This window comes from Salvia miltiorrhiza, chromosome 4, assembly GCF_028751815.1.
Source record: "Salvia miltiorrhiza cultivar Shanhuang (shh) chromosome 4, IMPLAD_Smil_shh, whole genome shotgun sequence".
Taxonomy (NCBI): Eukaryota; Viridiplantae; Streptophyta; class Magnoliopsida; order Lamiales; family Lamiaceae; genus Salvia; species Salvia miltiorrhiza.
Genome location: NC_080390.1, coordinates 17,810,641 through 17,830,838, shown reverse-complemented (window position 1 = coordinate 17,830,838; position 20,198 = coordinate 17,810,641). Strand labels below are relative to the sequence as shown.

General features: G+C 37.8%; 1 protein-coding gene across 1 annotated transcript; it reads left to right on the top strand.

Moving 5' to 3' along the window:
* Positions 1-14,587: 14,587 nt before the first annotated feature.
* LOC131023093 (phospholipase A1-IIdelta-like) lies at positions 14,588-15,448 on the top strand (the record flags this gene model as incomplete). The annotated part of the gene is made up of 1 exon (XM_057952636.1): positions 14,588-15,448. A coding segment is annotated over one exon (648 nt), but the record flags the coding sequence as incomplete, so codon positions are not given.
* Positions 15,449-20,198: the final 4,750 nt, after the last annotated feature.

The window sequence follows — 20,198 nt, the reverse complement described above, 5'->3', positions numbered from 1 at the left end:
AAAGCAATAAAAGCACAAAACAATCATCAAACACTCAGATTCCTATAAAATTAACATCAAAAGAACACTAAAAACCATGGAAACATGAGTGTTATCAACTCCCCCAAACTTAAGCCATTGTTCGTCCTCGAATAATGAGAAGAACACAATCAATAACACGAATGGGTAAGAAATCTAGCTCATCGATGCCTCCGAAAAATAAAGAATGATAGAATTCTCAAATCCTCAATAATTAAGCACAAAATTCACCAATAAACACAACCTATAGCAAAATCAACCTTGACATTCCAAACAATTGAATCTCACAAGGTATGTGTATCACTCAACTCTCAATTTGATGGAATATATAGGACGTGTATACTCTCATCGAATTCAATGCAATATAGATCACTTACCATAAGCTTGCCAATCGTCTACAATCTCCATCGCTAATAGTGTGCCACGACTAAGATCAAATAGGTCTTTATTTTTGGGTTATAATGTAGGAACATTGGTTAAGGTAGAGAAATATAGGCTAAGTGACTCAAAATAATTTAAGAACACCAACCTTATAGCTTCACAAATCAAGTATGGAATAAATTCCATCTTCCTCCCAACTATGCCACCATAAACAACACAACTCAAGGGATTTAATCATCACAATACAAAACTAAATACTCTTTTATGCTCTCCACTTATTTCCAACACACAAAGTCGATTCTCTAACAAATTTCTCAATAAACACTCGACTTTATACTTTTTTTTTTCTTTTCTCTTTTTTTTTCTCAACATTTTTTTTTCTCTTTTCACAACTTTTCTAGAGCTTATAAGAGTAAAGAGTAACACAATAGCATCCATTCTTTTTTCATGACCCACTATGATATTCACCACACAGAGATCCCCATATACTACATCACCCCCTATCATCCGGCTAAAGAATAAAAGCTAAATTGGCTCAAAGTAGATAACAAAGGATAATTTTTCGTTAAGGACAGTGTTTGGGGAAAAAAAATATGGCTAACAAAAGATGGCCTAAAATCATCTCCTAATCCTGGGCACAACAGCAACCTCGACACAGAAACCATGACAAGTTCTAGAAGATCACCACATGCATGACAAAACTCACAACAAAGAATAAATTGTGTATGATAAAAAGTTATAGCTCAAATCCTCACATGTTTATTCAACGTCTAAAACTCAAGGTCACAATCACTCTAGAATTATGCAAATAAGTTCCAATTATGCTTAAATCATCAAAGAAAATCAAACTCCAATTTTTTCACAGAAATCATCATTGACATCTCACCATAAATCTAATGGAGCATTAATCAACTCAAAATCCAAACAAACACACATCACCAACCAAGCAGGAAAAAGCAATAAAGCCAACAAAAGTAATAAAAGTGATACACATATCTACTCTCACTCCCCTCCCCCAAACTTATTACAGAACATAAGTTCGAAAATAAGTTTGGAGGGATGATGATATGTGTGTCACTACTCACAAAAAAATATGCTCGATGGTGGTGATATGGACAAGGCGCGAGTTCCCGCATCTTCCAAGCTCAACACTGCACTAAACTCCCAAACAAAACAAAGAAACAAAAACAAACAAAAAGAAACTAAAAGAAAGAAAAACATAACAAAGAGAAACAGTTGGGTTACCTCCCAACAAGTGCTTAATTTAACGTCTAGAGCTCGACGATACCTCATGGCTCATCCTATCCCCACACGGTGGAAAACAAAGAGACGCATCAAAAGAAGATAAACCTCTAAATCCTATAACACCTCTAAAAAGGTATGCCAACCAATCACACAAGCAACGATAAAGCTATCAGGATCATTCTGCTTCAAAGATATCTCCATGAACTTGGCCATTTTTTCATCATTACGTGGCTTGGCCAAGCAGCAGGGAAATGGAGCAGCAAGCTTGTAGTTGGACCTGGGAGGAGCAGGAATAGAAACATGCTCTATAGCAGCAGAAATATGAGGGATGCTAAAATCCTCATTTGGAATAGAGGGCTCATCAACTGCTATTTTCTCAATCTCCTCATCTTTATCCTCGGCATCGTGCAACTTTAAATATGACTGATGCTGTGCACGCCTGTCCGATTCTTCGAGCAATCTTTCCAGATCTTCCACTATACGCCTATACTCCGAGGGACACATCAGTCAAACATCAGGAGCCATGAAATAAAAATAAAAAAATAAAAAAGCCTGAAATAATGCCTAAGTCCAATCAGAAATATTAAAGTAAATTCTACACAGTCCCCGGCAACGGCGCCAAAAAGTTGATCGCTAATTTCTAAACAACAATAATTGCAGCTAACACGGTGCAATTGTAGCAAAAATTGGTAACCGAGTATCGTATCCACAGGGACTGATAAACGAAATTACTCTAACTATTCCCTATACAGACATTCACAGTAGACAGACAAAGAAAATAAGACGGTGAATCAAATACTAAACTTAATAAAAAAATCTAAACAGCAGAAAAACAATGATAAATAAATCAAATAGAAAGACTCTGACCCTAGGGATGTACTTTTACTAATTAATTACATGCATTTAATCTATTGATTCAATTACCAATTTAATCCAACCCTGATGAGAGATCACAGAACTATTCACAAGCTTCTCTAACGAACACGTATGAAAGTAGATTAATTTACCCCCTTCACATTCAAGACTCCAAGGAATAAATTAACTCCCAATAGTACACAAAGAATAGCTCCCTATGGTTTCACCTATCCCATTCAAGTGTCAAGGCTACTACTATATCATGCATTCCTGAATCGGCTGAACAATTATCGCATTCAAGTCTTCAAATCGAACAACTAGACATGTAAATTATTAGCCAAATAATTCACAAGAAATTAAGCACCAGGAATCATGAATCACAAGTTGGATGGCAAATTGATATCAATAGATCATACACACATAATTAATCAGCTATGTACAAACCCTACGTTCAGATTAACGAACTAACCAAACATACTAAAATAAATCAAAAGCATAAATAAAAGAAAGCAATTGAAATAAATAAAATAGATAAAACCGAGAAGAAATTTTGGATGAACAGCTTGAATCTGCAGAAATAAATCTAATCTATGAAAACTGAATGTAAAACTGAAAAAAGAAAAACGAAAAGAAAGGAGGTGAAGAGATGTGAAAAGATGTGCCTAATAGGTCAGGAAAATGGCCTATATATAGGCACATGAGATAAATACAGTGTAGAACTCGAAAATATTGAGAAAATATAAAAAACCCGAAAATTCGGAAATTTCCGTCAACACTATTCACTGATGTGCGCGACTTTCTTGTTTTGGCCATAACGTTTTCGTCCAAACTCCGATTTACGATCCGTTTGCGCTCACGAACTCCGCTTTAGACGAACTACAACTTCTATTTCTGTCAATATTTCCAAATTCCATCTGGAAAATCCTGTAAAATCCATCAAAGTTCGAGCAAGTAACATAGTTTACAAGATAAAGCAATAAAAACACAAAACAATCATCAAACACTCAATTTCCTATAAAATTAACATCAAAAGAACACTAAAAACGATGGAAACATGAGTGTTATCAACTCCCCCAAACTTAAGCCATTGTTCGTCCTCGCATAATGAGAAGAACACAATCAATAACACGAATGGGTAAGAAATCTAGCTCATCGATGCCTCCGAAAAATAAAGAATGATAGAATTCTCAAATCCTCAATAATTAAGCACAAAATTCACCAATAAACACAACCTATAGCAAAATCAACATTGACATTCCAAACAATTGAATCTCACAAGGTATGTGTATCACTCAACTCTCAATTTGATGGAATATATAGGACGTGTATATTCTCATCGAATTCAATGCAATATAGATCACTTACCATAAGCTTGCCAATCGTCTACAATCTCCATCGCTAATAGTGTGCCAAGAACAAGGTCAAATAGGTCTTTATTTTTGGGTTATAATGTAGGGACATTTGTCACGCCCCAATTCCCAAAGGAAGGCACGAATGCCGAAACGTGACTAGGGGTTGGATTTAAGAAGCGGGAAAGAAAGGGGATAATAATAATAATTGTAAATATTTAATAATAATATAATAATATATACGTTCATCTCTTTTTGTTAATATTCTTAAAGAATATTAATGTATAGTAATCGTTGTTAGATAATTAAACTAAGTATTATAACATATTTAATATTCAAGTCGGAAAGCTTGGCTCAGCACGCTGGTGGTTTAGAACCAGTCTACAAATACGTGCGGCTAAACAATCGGACATTTAATTACAATTTTAATAAAGCAGTATATGATGGGATAACCGAGTCTAGCTCGCCAAAAGGAGTTGACCGACCAGCTCACTCATGAAATTGGCATAGCACAACATGATCATGAGGGCTTTGGTCAAGCGTCCAAGAGGGGCCGACTACATGCACTCTCCATCGAGCGATAAATAAATTATTGCATAATAATAATATCATATATATAATCTTTAACTAGCATTTTACATACTCAAAATATATGACATATTTTTTTAAATATAATAGCTAGCTATTTCAACATATTGCAGCCAACCCGCCACAGCTGCTTCCGTCTCCACCATCTTACTAACCTGAAAAGTTTGAAAAGATTTGTGGGCTGAGTACTAGTGTACCCAGTGGGTCGTGCATTTTTGAAATAATCATTTCCATATGATAGTCCATGCATATACGTGAATTATAGAAGGTTTTAAAATAAAACATTTAACTTCTATAATCACAAAACATTTTCATTCATCGCGCGCGCCATACCGTAGCACCACTGTTACCCTTATCATTTCATTCGTAGTCCCTGGGCGACCCCTGGGAAGTAATCATTCATTCATTCATCATTAACTAGATGGGACCCCGGGACGAACCCATGTCAGCTACACCATCTAGCCGGATTAAGGGCGAACCCAAAATCCTCCTTTCATCTATAAGGCTCGTGGGGATCAATCCACTACCTTAAGACCGTGCACACAACTTTTAATAGGTGTGTGAGACCCATTAAAAGCCACAATTGTTAACATAAGAGCATTAAACAGTGGGAGAACGTGAAAACATTTCATGGACATACCACATTTTATATAATAACATTAGAGCTTAATAACTCAAATATATTTTGGAAAATAGAACCCACCTTAATTACTCACAGTCCTTCTATTTAGTCACACGTCACGAGATCCTTCTCACAATTGATCTCTTGTTACTGCACTATTATACTTTTATTATTGGTGGCTATGATTTTTCTAACTCACTGATCGGCTATTTATAGGCCTTCAAATATAGGTTTTCTAGGTTCATTCTATAGGTAAATAGGCTTGCTTATTATGAATAGCTTACTTACACGTATATACATAGGTTTGCTGAATCACGAGGCTAGGTATAGAAGCAATTTGATTATTGTTTAGAACTCATACACGTAACTATCTAAATATTAATTATAGCCATGCATGCACACACGTAAGTACACTTTTAATGTTAGTTTCATGCATTCCATGCACATATATATTATAATATACACACAATACATAGTATTATATATAATATAAATAATTATTAACTAAAGGCTATTTAGTTAGCTATATATATATACGTATATAATATATACATAATCAGTATATATATGTATACGCTAATTATATATATATATATAAGCAATTTTAAAAGAATACATAATTATATATCTATTATATGTATAAGTATATTTATTTCATAAATTCTAAATAAATTCTTTTAAGTAAAATATATGTTTAAATTTAGGAAAAATAAATAAATAAATAATATGACAATATAATGCAGTTGGGCTAATGCTGTGAAAATGCTTAAAGAAATGTAAATGCAAATTTTAAATATAATAAATGAGTAACAACACATTTATTCTAAAATCTAATTTATTCTAGGCTTAAATAAATCCTAGATTTATCAAATCTCACCATATATCCTAGAGAATAATCTAATATTATCTTATGAAAAATCGGGATGTTACAACATTGGTTAAGGTAGAGAAATATAGGCTAAGTGACTCAAAATAATTTAAATTCCATCTTCCTCCCAACTATGCCACCATAAACAGCACAACTCAAGGGATTTAATCATCACAATACAAAACTAAATACTCTTTTATGCTCTCCACTTATTTCCAACACACAAAGTCGATTCTCTAACAAATTTCTCAATAAACACTCGACTTTATACTTTTCTCTTTTTTTTTCTTTTCTCTTTTTTTTTCTCAACAATTTTTTTTCTCTTTTCACAACTTTTCTAGAGCTTATAAGAGTAAAGAGTAACACAATAGCATCCATTATTTTTTCATGACCCACTATGATGTTCACCACACAGAGATCCCCATATACTACATCACCCCCTATCATCCGGCTAAAGAATAAAAGCTAAATAGGCTCAAAGTAGATAACAAAGGATAATTTTTCGTTAAGGACAGTGTTTGGGGAAAAAAAATATGGCTAACAAAAGATGGCCTAAAATCATCTCCTAATCCTGGGCACAACAGCAACCTCGACACAGAAACCATGACAAGTTCTAGAAGATCACCACATGCATGACAAAACTCACAACAAAGAATAAACTGTGTATGATAAACACTTATGGCTCAAATCCTCACAGGTTTAACTAGTACATTGGATTTAATCCAGGTTGTACCATTTGGAACCTGCGAATCCTGTATAGAGAAAAAGATAGAGACCGGGTCATTGATGGCGAAGGGGATAAATGGCCAATAATGTGTTAGGAATGATCTTTTCTGATTCATTGTCAGTATTTGGGATTCCAACCCAGTTTACTACACCGTGTAATCCCTGTATAAGATGGTGTGGTGGAGAGAAGAAATAGGTCACTCTTGGAAAAATATGTCCGATGATGAGTTATGCATCTTTGCAATTGGTCCTAAAGAATCAAAAGGTAGTTATTAGCTATGACACACGATTCTTAGAAGTGGACTATAGGAATAATCACTAATTCAAGTCAGATAGTGTGCTTCAAGAAATTCAAGACATTAGACAGGCGATTCCATCACCCAAGCCAAGTGTGCAAGAATTTTATACCACAAAACATTGCACGCACTGTTGACACACATGTGCCACCACAGATCCATTGTAGTGGGAGGGTTGTGAGACAACCCGATCGATTTATGTTCTTGGGAAGATCTTTGGATTCAGTCCCAGGTAGTGAATATAAGAGAATCGACCCTGATATCTACTTGGAATTAGTGGGAGACGAGAATGTAGATTCCTGGCACGCCTCAATGGAGCAATCCATTAAGAATATGGGTATATACTAGAAAATCTTGCTACCAGGAGGCAGTAAAACCTTAGGTTGTAAGTGAGTATACAAGATAATGGCAGGCCCGAATGAGCAAAGTCGTAGCTTTCAAAGCTAGACTGGTGGCGAAAGGTTATGCCCAGTGTAAGGGTATAGGTTATGATGATATTTTTGCCAGTGCCATGCTCAGAACATTCGGATCATTTTACCCATAGCAGCTCACTTAAACCATCGAGGTCTGGCAAATGAATGTCATATATATTACCTTGGAAAAGGTAAGGACATCCATGTGCAACAACCTGAAGGTTACGTGAGGGAGGGAGAGAAGCATCTCGTGTCAATCGCTCTCGTGTCATCGGTGATGTGGTTTATCTTGCATTTTATGTAGATAATATCCTCCTAATTGGCGACAATATGGAGCTATTGTCAAGACATAAAGTAATGGTTATCCGAACAGTCTCAGATGAAAGATTAAGGAGGTACAGTATACATCTTTGTGATCAAGGTTACAAGGGATCACTAGAAAATGATGTTAGGCTTATCTCGAGTGTCTTACATTGATACTGTGAATGCTCGTTTTAGTATGAATACCGCCAAGAAAGGATTGCTACCATTTAGATATGGCATTCCTTTATCTAAAGACTATGTCTTAAGATGCCTATTAAGGTTGAGAAAATGAAGGCAGTATTCTACGTTTCCGCAGTAGATAGCTTCATGTATGGATTGCTATATACGAGATATTATATTTGCTATGCAGTTAGCATGGTTGTAAGATATCTGTATAGTCCTAGTTAAGGACACTAAACTGTGATAAATTATATTTTCAAGTCCCTGACTAGAGAATAAGGATAGTTTACCAGTTAGACAGTTTAGTTCCTTTTTGGATTATACGATTTCGGATTTCCAGGCTGACCGGAACAAAGAATAATAACCTCGATCTATGCATTTTCCTTGGGAGGTAAAACCTTTTGGTTTGACCACAACCTCCAGGATCTAAGAGTGATTTCTAGTTTGCGTGAGAGGATCACCTTCGTGATAACTCAAGTGCAGTTGCAAACTCTAAGGAATCCATGAACCACAAGGGGTCAAACACATGGAGAGTAAGTACCAAATTATATGATTATTCGTAAATCGAGGTTTTGTGCTCATAGAATAAATTCTCACATATTGGAGAAACCTACTAATCTTTTCACAAAAGGCATATCGCAAATGGTCATTGAAAGATGGGAATGCGATTGATGCCACCCACTTAGGAAACTTTAAGTATAAGTTGGAGAAGTGTTAGGTGATTGGTAAATAGACGCATTGTATACTAAAAGTTTGCTTTAGTATAAGTGGGAGATTGTTGGATTTGTATACTGAAAGCAAGAACGTTTTATGCTTGTATACAATATTTCCTAAGTTCACTATTTTATTCTCCTATCTGATTGTGTTCATGATTTCATATTTATGTCCTTTGTCTCTATATAAGTAGATTATATGGTGTGTTGTAGATCACAGAAGACCATATAATTGGAATAACCTTAAGAGATATAAAATGATCACAGCCGAGATGACTTTAGGACGAGTCATTGGTTTAGGCTGCGGTATAGATGGAAGTAGTTTGTCTTGACTACTTGTCTATACTGGTACGTCATAACGTATTGATAGGACCACAGTGAGATGTATTCTTCTGTCTGACTTAAGTGAAGAATCAAAGATCTCGGTGACTTAATATAATCTTAATACTAATAAGATTTCAAATATATATGTTGATTCGTATATCACTTTGACTTACTATGGGTGGGAGTTATATAGTAACTTGAGTACTCTGTATCTTGGGTGATAGCGGTCAATATATGATATTTGGTTATCTGTATTAGTACCCGTATCCGGTATAGGATAATGACATCCCCTTAAGGAGCACAATAAGGTTTATTGCGTTAAACCCTGCAGGTTGATTAAGTTCAGGCGCAATAATAAGGTTTGAGTGGTACAGCTTAAGGATTACAAAAAGATTAATTAATTTAAGCTGTCAGATCTCTAATTAATTAATAGATGTCGGATATTTTAAATATGGAGATTTAATCTATGGATGAAACGATTTCGGGTCCTGCCAGAAGCGGGATTGTGTACATAGAGGTAACCGTGAGCTGTATACCGGGTTGGCCGATCAAAAATGACTGTGAGCCAACAGTCAGGTCGGCCGGTTACGGTGCTTGAGAAGGAGGCCTACTTCTCAGTACCTTGATGATGATGAGTTGTAGAAGTGGTACTACATGCTAAGTATTTTTTACTGCAGTCTATCACTCATTGTTAATGATGCTTATAATTTATCAATTGCTTACACAGGTTCTTTTGAGTAAAACCTCTGTGTAAAGTATAAATGACAAGTTAAATTTATAGCTCTAAGAGCGAGATTGTTTATTTTCGGCTTATATCCACTGAGTATTTTATACTCAGCCCTGCATGTATTTCTAAATGTGCAGGATGAGCATGGAGAGAGATTGGAGGGCCGCTGGAGGGTTTGTTGTTTCAAACGACTTTTGAGTATTGTATTCTGCTCTTATACGGTAGAGTGAATAGTTGAAGACTATGTCTTTTGAACTTAATTAGGATTGTCACTCTCAGCTATATGTCTTCATACATATAGTCTGATCACGCTTTGCTGTGCTACCCTGAACAATATAAATCCTTGTAAATATTTAGCTATACTCCCTTTGTTGACTAGAATCCTAATACTTGTGGATGTATGAAACCGACAATATTTCTATTAAGGTTGATGATATTTTATTTGCTTTAGCATGAATTATTATTAGCTTCCGTTTGATGAGTCATCTAGTTTCCCTAGTTTTACCTTATCTTTTTATTAGTCGTATCGATACACGATCTACGCTATCACTGGCTAGATGTCGGGCTGCGACAGAGTTTTCTGCTTTTCTCTTGACTAAGATAGTCATTTTGGAGCTCCTGGGGTGACCAGTGTGAATCCTAGCTCCACAGATAAATCTGTGCTGAGAACTGGGCTCTCCATTGCTCTATAACCTTAGTTGATTCCTCCATGTGGTCTTCTTGACCATTTTTGTAAGGCTGGTTGGTTTGTGTTCTGCTTTTGTGCTCAGAATTGCTTGGCTAAGTGTTACTTCAGTGTTCATCATGAACAACTGCTATAGGTTGTGGGATAGGTCTGTCCCTAGGTTTAAAACTTGCATCAGTAGGGATGTGGTGTTTAATGAACTTATATTTTCATGTTTGACTGAATCCTCACAATATGCTGCTCCAAGTGAGGTGGAGAAACTGAATGTTGTTGATCAAAACAAGTACAAGTTTATGTTTCCTCCCCCCACTGTTCCTTTTGAGGTGGATCCCCAACCCAATTTGGATACAAACCCTGGCATTGACAATGAACCAATCATGCATGATGCGCCTAAACTTGAGCCTGTTATGAATGAACCTAATAATAATGAAACTTGGATACTTGTGGAACAGCCTACTGAATGTTCTGTTATTGAGTGCAAATGGTTGTCTAAAGTCAAGCATGAAACTGATAATGTGAGATATAAAGCTAGGCTTGTTGTTAAGGGATTTACATAAAAAGAGGGCATTAATTACAATGAAATATTTGCTCCAGTTGCAAAACTGAATTCCTGCAAGAAAACCTTGAACATTGATCATGGTTAAAATTCAGTCTCTGTGCTTATGTTTGTGGCAAGTTCAGCCTCTGTGGTTACTTATCTCTTATCTTTTCCTTTTTTGAGTTGTCTTCTTATTTGCTGCATGTGTTGCATCTGCTCTGTCTCTTCGTGTTGTGAGCTCTGCTCTGAATATGCATCTATTGAGCTCTGCTCTGTATTTTACTCTGTTTTACTCTGTGTTCCCTATTGAGTCTGCTTGTTTATCATTTCTCTGCTCTGTGCTATGTCGCGTGTTCTGCTCAGAGTTTTGAGCTCTGTTCTGGTCTGTCTGCTCTGCTCTGTCCGTTTGTCTGTGCTTTGTTCTGTATTTTATCTCTGCTCTGCGTGTGTGTTTTGTTGAGTCTGTTGTGTCTTCAATGATAACCTTCATAGGTTTGAGAAATGGTTGTTTACCCTAGGTTGGTCTCTAGTGTTGAGACTGAGATTAATATGCATAATATTTTTCTCACCCACTCTTGTCTTGACTTCGTGGCAGATGAGAGTAAAAATGGCTGTGATGATAAGCTCAAAAGAAAGGCAGGCCCTTCCCTAGTGACTTAATGATCATTGTGCCAAAGGTGGATATGTGGAATGTTGGCCCAATTCTCATTAAACCTTTTAAGCCCAAACCCGAGCCCAAAATCCCTAACCCACTGATTTACCCCGGGCCCCACTCAGTCTTACCCTGATTCCCTCTCTCTCAGCCTCTACCGCTCTCACCTCTCTTCCCCGAAACCCTTGCTCTCCCCCGACGTCTGGTCTCCTGATCCCTCGAGCTCCTTCCCCATTGATGGCTACCCCCCTTTGTGTTCCCACAAACTATTTACTCCACTCTATTTATCCCCGCAGCATATCTTTCTATCGCAGCAAGTTTTACACACTATTTTACTCAGAAGGCTCTGCTATTCCTTCTTGAAGTGTCGTCGGATTCATGTTCGTAGTTTCCTGATTGGTGACTGTGGGTGTGAACTTCGCTCCGATTGATTGCTTGTGTCGCCGGATTCCTGACCATCGGATTCCTATTTGGTGATACACTGTGGGTGTGCAAGCCATCAGAATCTTGTCCATCGGATTTCTACTGTTGGTGGTTGTGCAAAGTGAGATTTGAGTGCCGATCTATTTTCTATATTACCTGAGCCGTGATCATTGAGCTGCCGGAAGAGTTACTGCCTAGTGTGGGAAATATCTGAGCCAAAGTGTCCCGAGGACACATTTTTCCCACCTCGAGTGTCTTCTGAATCTCGTTCTTTCCTTCGTTAAATCTTCCTTTTGTCTTCATTTTACTTGCTGTTTTTTCTGTGTTTTGCAGGTGCTAAGAGGAGAAGAAGAAGGAGGAAAAACGAGAAGTGGACAGTGACACTTGAGTGTCGAGTGAAGGCGGCAGGACGGTCGGGAATCAAGCGGTGAACCTCCGGCTAGGCGAAGATACCCAACAAATGCAACGAGCTTCTTTACTCTAATGACTCGAAGATACAAAATGACAGAAGCTGAAGAACACTACAGTAGCATCATCAGCCTTCTCACTCATTTGGGTCGAAGTAAGGAGTCTGAGAAGTTCATAAAACTAAGATCAATCTTGGCTTTGAGCAAATGAGATCAAATATGAGTTATTCTCTAGTAAATTTACATGCTAAGAGAAATATGAGTTTTCATTGCCTTACTGAAACCAACTTGTTAAAGGTAGAGGTTGTAAATTAGAAACAACATGCAGTATCAATGGAGTTGGTATTCAAAGGTCTCCACGACTCAAGCAATAGTGAAAACTGTGTCGCTTGAGCAGAACTTGGTCGTGCTACCAAAACCACATGGACACACAAATAAAATTTTCATAGTGTCATTTGTAGAACATAATAGTGTCATTTATATGACACGATAACGTCATTTCCACATAGTGTCATTTGTAGAACATAATAGCGTCATTTAATATCATTTCCATATAGTGTTATTTGTAGAACAAAATTGTGTCATTTATATAATATGATAGTGTCATTTCCTTATAATGTAATTTATTAATTCTTATAATGTTTTTTATTAAGAAAAAATGTGTCAAATAAAAAAGTTTGTTAATGCAGATTGTGTCATTGAGTAAGTAAAATAATATCATAATACATAATTAAAAGTGTCATTCAAATATGTATATAGCATCATTTATTAATTTATATAATGTAATTTACTAAGAAAAATAGTATCATTATACATAAATTAAAATTGTTATTCAAATATATATATATATATATATATATATATATAGTGTCATTTATTAATGTAGATAGTGTAATTTAGTAAGAAAAATAGTATCGTTAAATGATATCTTTAATATATTAAAATTATATTTTTAAAAGAACAAAAAATAAAATTTTGTCAAAAAAAAAGAAACTACAATAAAAAAATGAAAAGAAAAAAGAAAAAAACTGAAAAGAAAAATAGTATCATTTATTAATGTAGATAGTATAATTTAGTAAGAAAAATAGTATCATTAAATATTATCTTTAATATATTAAAATTATATTTTTAAAAGAACTTTCCCAAAAAAAAAAAACTGAAAAGAACAAAAAAAAAACTACAGTACAAAAATAAAAGAGTGGATTTTTAAAATGGCCACTTTCATATTGTAAAGATAAAAAATGTCCACTAAGATAAAAATATTAAAAAATGGCCACTGTTACCAAAATACCCTTCCACATTAAAATTTAAAAAAATGTCCACTTTACATCACCCCTTTAAAAAATCCCGCAATTCACAACCAGTGTGAATTCACAACCAAAATTTTTTGGTTGTGAATTCACACTGGTTGTGAATTGAGAATTCACAACCAGTCGAATTCACAATCAGAATTTTTTGTTTGTGAATTCACAACTAGTCGAATTCACAGTCAAAATTTAATTCACAACAAGTCGAATTCACAACCAAAATTTAATTCACAACTAGAATTTTTTGGTTGTGAATTCACAACAAACGAATTCACAACCAGATTTATGTTGGTTGTGAATTCACAATCAGTCGAATTCACAACCTGGATTTAATTCACAACTAGAATTTATTTTGGTTGTGAATTCAAGTAGTTGTGAATTTGAGTTTTTAAAGTTTGAATTCACAATTAAAACTGTAATTTATTTTGATTGTGAATTTATAGATTTGGTTGTAAATTCAATAATATTAAGTTGTGAATTAATAGATCTGGTTGTGAATTCAAGAATATTAAGTTGTGAATTCATCGAGCTGGTTGTGAATTTAAAGACATTAAGTTGTGAATTCATAAATCTGATTGTGAATTTTTAAAAAAATTAAGTTGTGAATTCATAAATTTGGTCGTGAATTCAAGAACATTAATCAAAATGTTTCAGTTTCACAATCAAAATCAAAAACCACACATTAAGATCAAAGCTAAAAATTCTCATAAGAACCTAAAAACTTCAAATTGAGTTCGACTAAATTATCCATGTCAACTTCTCAAGACAAAGATATTCACAACAGATTGAGCCAATTTCACCAGAAATTCAGCGCAAGAGTACACGCATAAAACTATGAAATCTACGAACATCAAAACTCAGAGGTTTCAATATGAAAACTTATCAAACCTTATTTGTGTACTATACACAAATAAGCATCTAACTCATGCTCAAAAACCCCTACACAATAATTAATCATCTAAAATAACTCCTCGGCAGCAACAACTGGGAAGGCCTACTTGACCCCTTAGACCTCTCCCTCCGCCGCTTCCTCCTCCACTGCGGCGACCTCGTCCAGTGCGTCAGGGACGAAAACTCCCCCTACGTCGGCAGCAGCCGCTACGGCGAGAAAACCTTCTTTCGCAAGGTCAAGTTCCCCTCCGCCTCCGCCTACCAGATCTCCTCCTTCCTCTACGCCACCGCCACCCTCGACATCTCCCCCGACATCGAGACCAACTTCATCGGCTACGTCGCCACCTCCACCTCCACCATCCCCGGCCGCGGCCGCGAGATCTACGTCGCCTGGCGCGGCACCGAGTCCACCCTCGAGTGGCTCGACGACGCGCACATCGCGCCTGTCTCCGCGTCCGCCATCACCCCCGGCGCCCCCGGCAATATCATGGACGGCTGGATCAGAATCTACACCTCCTCAAACCCTAATTCCCAATTCGGAAAGCTCAGCGCCCGCGACCAGCTCCGCGCCCAGATTCTCCAACTTCGGGATCAATACAAAGATGAAGACCTCAGCATAGTGGTGGCGGGGCACAGCCTGGGCGCGGCGCTGGCCGTGCTCTCGGCGTTCGACCTCGTCGAGAACGTCGTCCCCGACATCCCCCGACACCGAAGCACGCCCTGAACGGCGCCACCGCCGCCGTGCTATTGATCCCCAAATTCGCAGACCTAGAGAGAGAAAGAGGAGAGATAGAGAGAAAGAGGGAGAGGAGATGAAATGGGCTATTTTAGGCTGAGGGGCATTTCGGTCATTTCAATCATAAAGTGGACAGTTTTTATTATTTTTATCTTAGTGGACATTTTTTATCTTTACAATATGAAAGTGGACAGTTTTATATATTTACTCAAAATAAAAAACTGAAAAGAAAGAAAGAAACTGAAAGAAAAGAAAAAGTAAAAAAAAAAATGAATGAAAAGAACAAAAAAAAAAGAAACTACAGTAAAAAAATAAAAAACGGAAAAGGAAAAAGAAAGAAACTGAAAAGAAAAATAGTACTCCATCCGTCCACGAAAGATATGCCAGAATTTTCTTTTTCGTCCGTCCACAAAAAATATGTCACATCCATTTTTAGTAGTAGGGTCCACACAACTCCATTCACCTTTAAAGTGGGACCCTTACTCCACTACCAACTTTACTCACATTTTATTAAAACTCGTGCCGAATGTAAAGTGACATATCTTTGGTGGACGGATGGAGTATCATTTATTAATGTAGATAGTGTAATTTAGTAGGATGTTAGGTCCGTAGGGTCTCAAATAGGTGTATGAGGGGGGGGGATACACCTATAGGCTATTTTCGATCTTTACACGAGGTTAAAACGAAACTTCAAACAGAAACTCAGACACCTGTTTACTGAAAAGAGTTTTGATCAAAACAGAGTTGACGACAGATACTGAATGCTCTTCAGTAAGGAGTTATCAGTTAAGTCATAAGAACTTAACTAATGTACGTAAGGCTTCAGTCGAGTTTGATAAACAGAGATGTTATAAATCTTACTGACTATCAGAATATAGATCAGTCAGACTGATAACACACATAGCGGAAAACTTTTGTTTCGCAATAGCTTGTGAGTTGAGCACGTTGTTAGTCTTAAGCTTTTCTTTGCAATTAATCAGTTTTCAGTTTACGAAAGGAAGAGCACAAGTAAGAAAGTAAATACTGAAAACTGTAAATAACACAAGATTTTTATGTGGTTCGGAAAACACTTCCTACATCCACGGTCGGTTGATCAGACCAACAACTTCACTCGGCATGTGCTTACTGGTGCACTGCAAACCTGAACATGTGCTTACGGGTGCACACAATTGAAACAATTGAAGATCCAATCTTCAGTACCAACACACCTTGTTGGATTTCTCACTCCTAGCATACAATGGGTACTAGGATCACACGGAGACAGAACACCTTTCTGAACTCCTTTACAACACAAACACTCGATTCAGTCAGTTGAAGGGAGGTTTGAAAACTTGCCAACTAAACTTCAAAGAACAAGTTCTTTGCAGTTAGTTTGACCTAGGTGATAAACATGCATTTTTACCTCTTGGTGTGTCATATTTGATGATCTATGTTAGCTTATATTGGTTTATGGTCAAGAACTTGTCACTTGCTTGTTGTTTGAACGAATTTTCAGAAATAATGAAGCCAAATTTGGAAGAATTGGCTGAAATACAAGTTGTAGTTCGTCTCGAGGGGAGTTCTTGAGCACAAACGGATCGTAAATTTGAGTTCGGACGAGGGAGAACGAGTCAAAACAAAATTGCTGCGCAAAGCGTCAGAGGTCGCACGGTCCGGGCATGCGGCCGCATGCCACGGCCGCGCGACGGAACAGGAAGTTCTGGAACCTCGCACGGGCTGGAGGCGCGGCCGCGCGAGCCGACCGTGCGAGTCACCGTTTTTCCGCCCAAAAGTCCGTTTTTCAGCTATGTACGTGATTTTGGGGTATTTTTGAGTCCTACTTGACCTAGGTGATAAACATGCATTTTTACCTCTTGGTGTGTCATTTTTGATGCTTAGTTGTGAGGATTTTGTGTGTTTGATGGTCTATTTGAGCTTATATTCGTTTATGGTCAAGAACTTGTTACTTGCTTGTTGTTTGAACGAATTTTCAGATATAATGAAGCAGAATTTAGAAGCATTGGATGAAATACAAGTTGTAGATCGTCTCGATAGGAGTTCGTGAGCGCAAACAGATCGCAAATCGGAGTTCGGACGAAGGAGAACGAGCCAAAACAAAATTGCTGCGCAAAGTGTCAGAGATCGCGCGGTCGGCTCGCGCGGCCGCATGCCACGGCCGCGCGACAGAGCAGAATTTGCTGGAAGACCGCGCGTTCCAGGCGCGCGGCCGCGCGAGTCGCCGAGTTATCGCCCAAAAGTCCGTTTTTCAGCCTTTTACACGATTTTTGGGTATTTTTGAGTCCTACTTGACCTAGGGCATATAAATACTCCTCAAGAACTTATTTCTAAAGACCTTTTATCACCTTTTATCATATTTTACATCTTTTGGAGAGCTTTGAGAAGACGGAGAACACCATTAGAGCAAGAACTGAAGACTCTCGAATTCTACTACGGTTTCATTGTTGAATGTTTATTTGTGTATTTGAGATATTGATTTTTAGTCATATGTCTATGTGTGGCTAGAATCCCTTTTTCCCAGGGTTTAGGGAGTAGACTTCTGACTGTTTGATTCAATTAATTGAGATTGTTATTTCTTTTTATGTTCTTGTTATAATTCTTTGCTTTATTGATTGGCCACCAATTTAGCATAATCATAAGTTTTAATTTGATATTGGGAGATGATAATTATTACCTGAACTAAGAACATAAAACACATATATTTAATTCTAAAGGGAATTGATATTTGTGAGGGCGTTAATCCTATGAGCTTTTAGGAGTTGCATGTTAGAAGTGCGATCCGGGGACGGTAGCCTTGCATGTAATCAACGGTTTGTATGCCACGGGAGTGGGTATAGACTAGTTTTGAGATTGCCTTAGGAATCATCTGATTAATTGAATTGAACATGTTAGTTAGGAGAATCTGTTGAAACCTTTACCTTGGGAAATCTTCTCTTATATGTTTATCTGTTTCACAGCTTGATTTATTTTGTTTCCAGTATTTATTTATTTTTTAGTTTTAAAAATAAAACTCTTATTTTCGTTTGTCCAGATAGAGTAGAATAATTTAGGATAGGAATTGGTTAATTCAGTCTCTGTGGAATACGACCTTGCTTGTTACTGTACACAATTACACCCGTACACTTGCGGCGTGTTAATAAAATAGCGAACAAGTTTTTGGCGCCGTTGCCGGGGACTGATTTTTATCAGTACTATCTGTTAATTGTTTGATACTAATCTGGATTTTTTTTCTGTTTATTTAAATTCTGTTCTTTATTTTTTTTCCTGTGGTCCTGATTTTTGGTTCTGAAGTTTGCTAGATAATTCTATGGCTACCGTAGAAGAAGTTCTTGCTCTTAAGGAGCAATTGCAGCGTTTTATCGAGGCGCAGGAAAACCGTGAGGTTCAGAAGCAGCCTCCGATCAATGAGGCGTTCACTCCGCAGTATCAGTACTACGAGCCTCCAAGAGTCAACGCGAATAATTTTGAGCTTAAGACTGGTTTGATCACGATGGTGCAGCAAAACCAGTATGGAGGCAAAGCTGTGGAAGATCCCAATGCACATCTGGCGCAATTCATGGAGTTGTGCAGCACTGTTAAGATGAATGGAGTCCCTGATGACATTATACGACTCCGCCTTTTCCCATTCTCACTCAGGGATAAGGCAAAGTCGTGGTATCAAACTCTACATCTGGGAGCCAATCCAGTATGGGGGGACCTGGCAGATCTTTTCCTGCGGAAGTTCCATCCTCCCGGGCTCACATTGAAGTTAAAGATGGAGATTCTCCAATTCCAACAGTTCGATGGTGAGACACTAGCAGAGACATGGGAGAGATACCAGGAGAAATTGAGGAAGTGCCCGTCCCATGGCTTTGATGAGGGGACTCTGGTGGTCATGTTTTATAACGCTTGTGGGGAGCGCACCAGGATGTTCATGGATACAGCTGCAGGGGGCTCATTGCTCAAGAAAGGGAGTTCTGAAGCTATGGAGATCATTGAGAGCATGGCCACCACGAGCTATCAATGGCCATCCGAGAGAGTTCACTTGAAGAAAGTTGCTGCTACCTCCAGTTCGGACCCTATGGCGTTGATTTTGACTCAGCTGGCAGAGATGAACTCGAAGATCAATGCTATAACTGTTGGCAATCCTAAGCCGGTTGTGGAGATCCCAACAGGCGTAAAAGACGCCAACTACATCAATGGCAGAAATTATGGGAACTTTCAGCATGGGCAACAGGGTGGATACAATAGTGGACAACAGTTTCATCATGGAGGGCGTCCACATCACAATTTGGATTATGGGAATCTCAACAATGCAATCCAACCTCCACCAGGCTTCTCTGTTACGAATGGAATCATTAATGAAGAGAAGAAGCCAAATATAGAGGAGCTGATGATGAAGTTCATCTACAAGGCAGATGAGAGGATGAAAAAGCTAGAGTCCAATGCCGTTGCTGTGGGGACTCAAATGAAGATGTTCGAGACCCAATTGGGTCAAATAGCCACCGTCGTTAACAAACTCCAACAGTCGGGCAATCTCATAAACAATGCCAAGGTGAATCCCAAGGAGCAGTGCATGGCCATTGGGTTAAAGAGTGAAGTCACCTCAGATTGCAGCCATGGATCTCATGAGATGGAGAAAGAAGAGCTATCGTGGAGAGTTCATGAGGAAGGCCGACGACTCCCACCTCATCTGCGTCCTCCGGTGTGGATGTCGTTTCCCCAGCGTCATTTTAAGATGGTTGATTTGCCGAGCGGGACTACACAGGAAGGGGCCATGACGGCAAAAGATGAGAGTGCACAGCTGATTGAAAAAAGAGCTGAGGAGGTCACTGTTGAGGTTTCTGGCAGAAAGAAGGATGAAAAGCAAAAAGCTACTTCGCCAGCAACTGTGACTACACCTCTCCCTCAGCGCCAGAAGAAAGAGAGGGGACAAGAGCAGTTCTCCAAATTCTTAGAGATCTTCAGGAAAGTA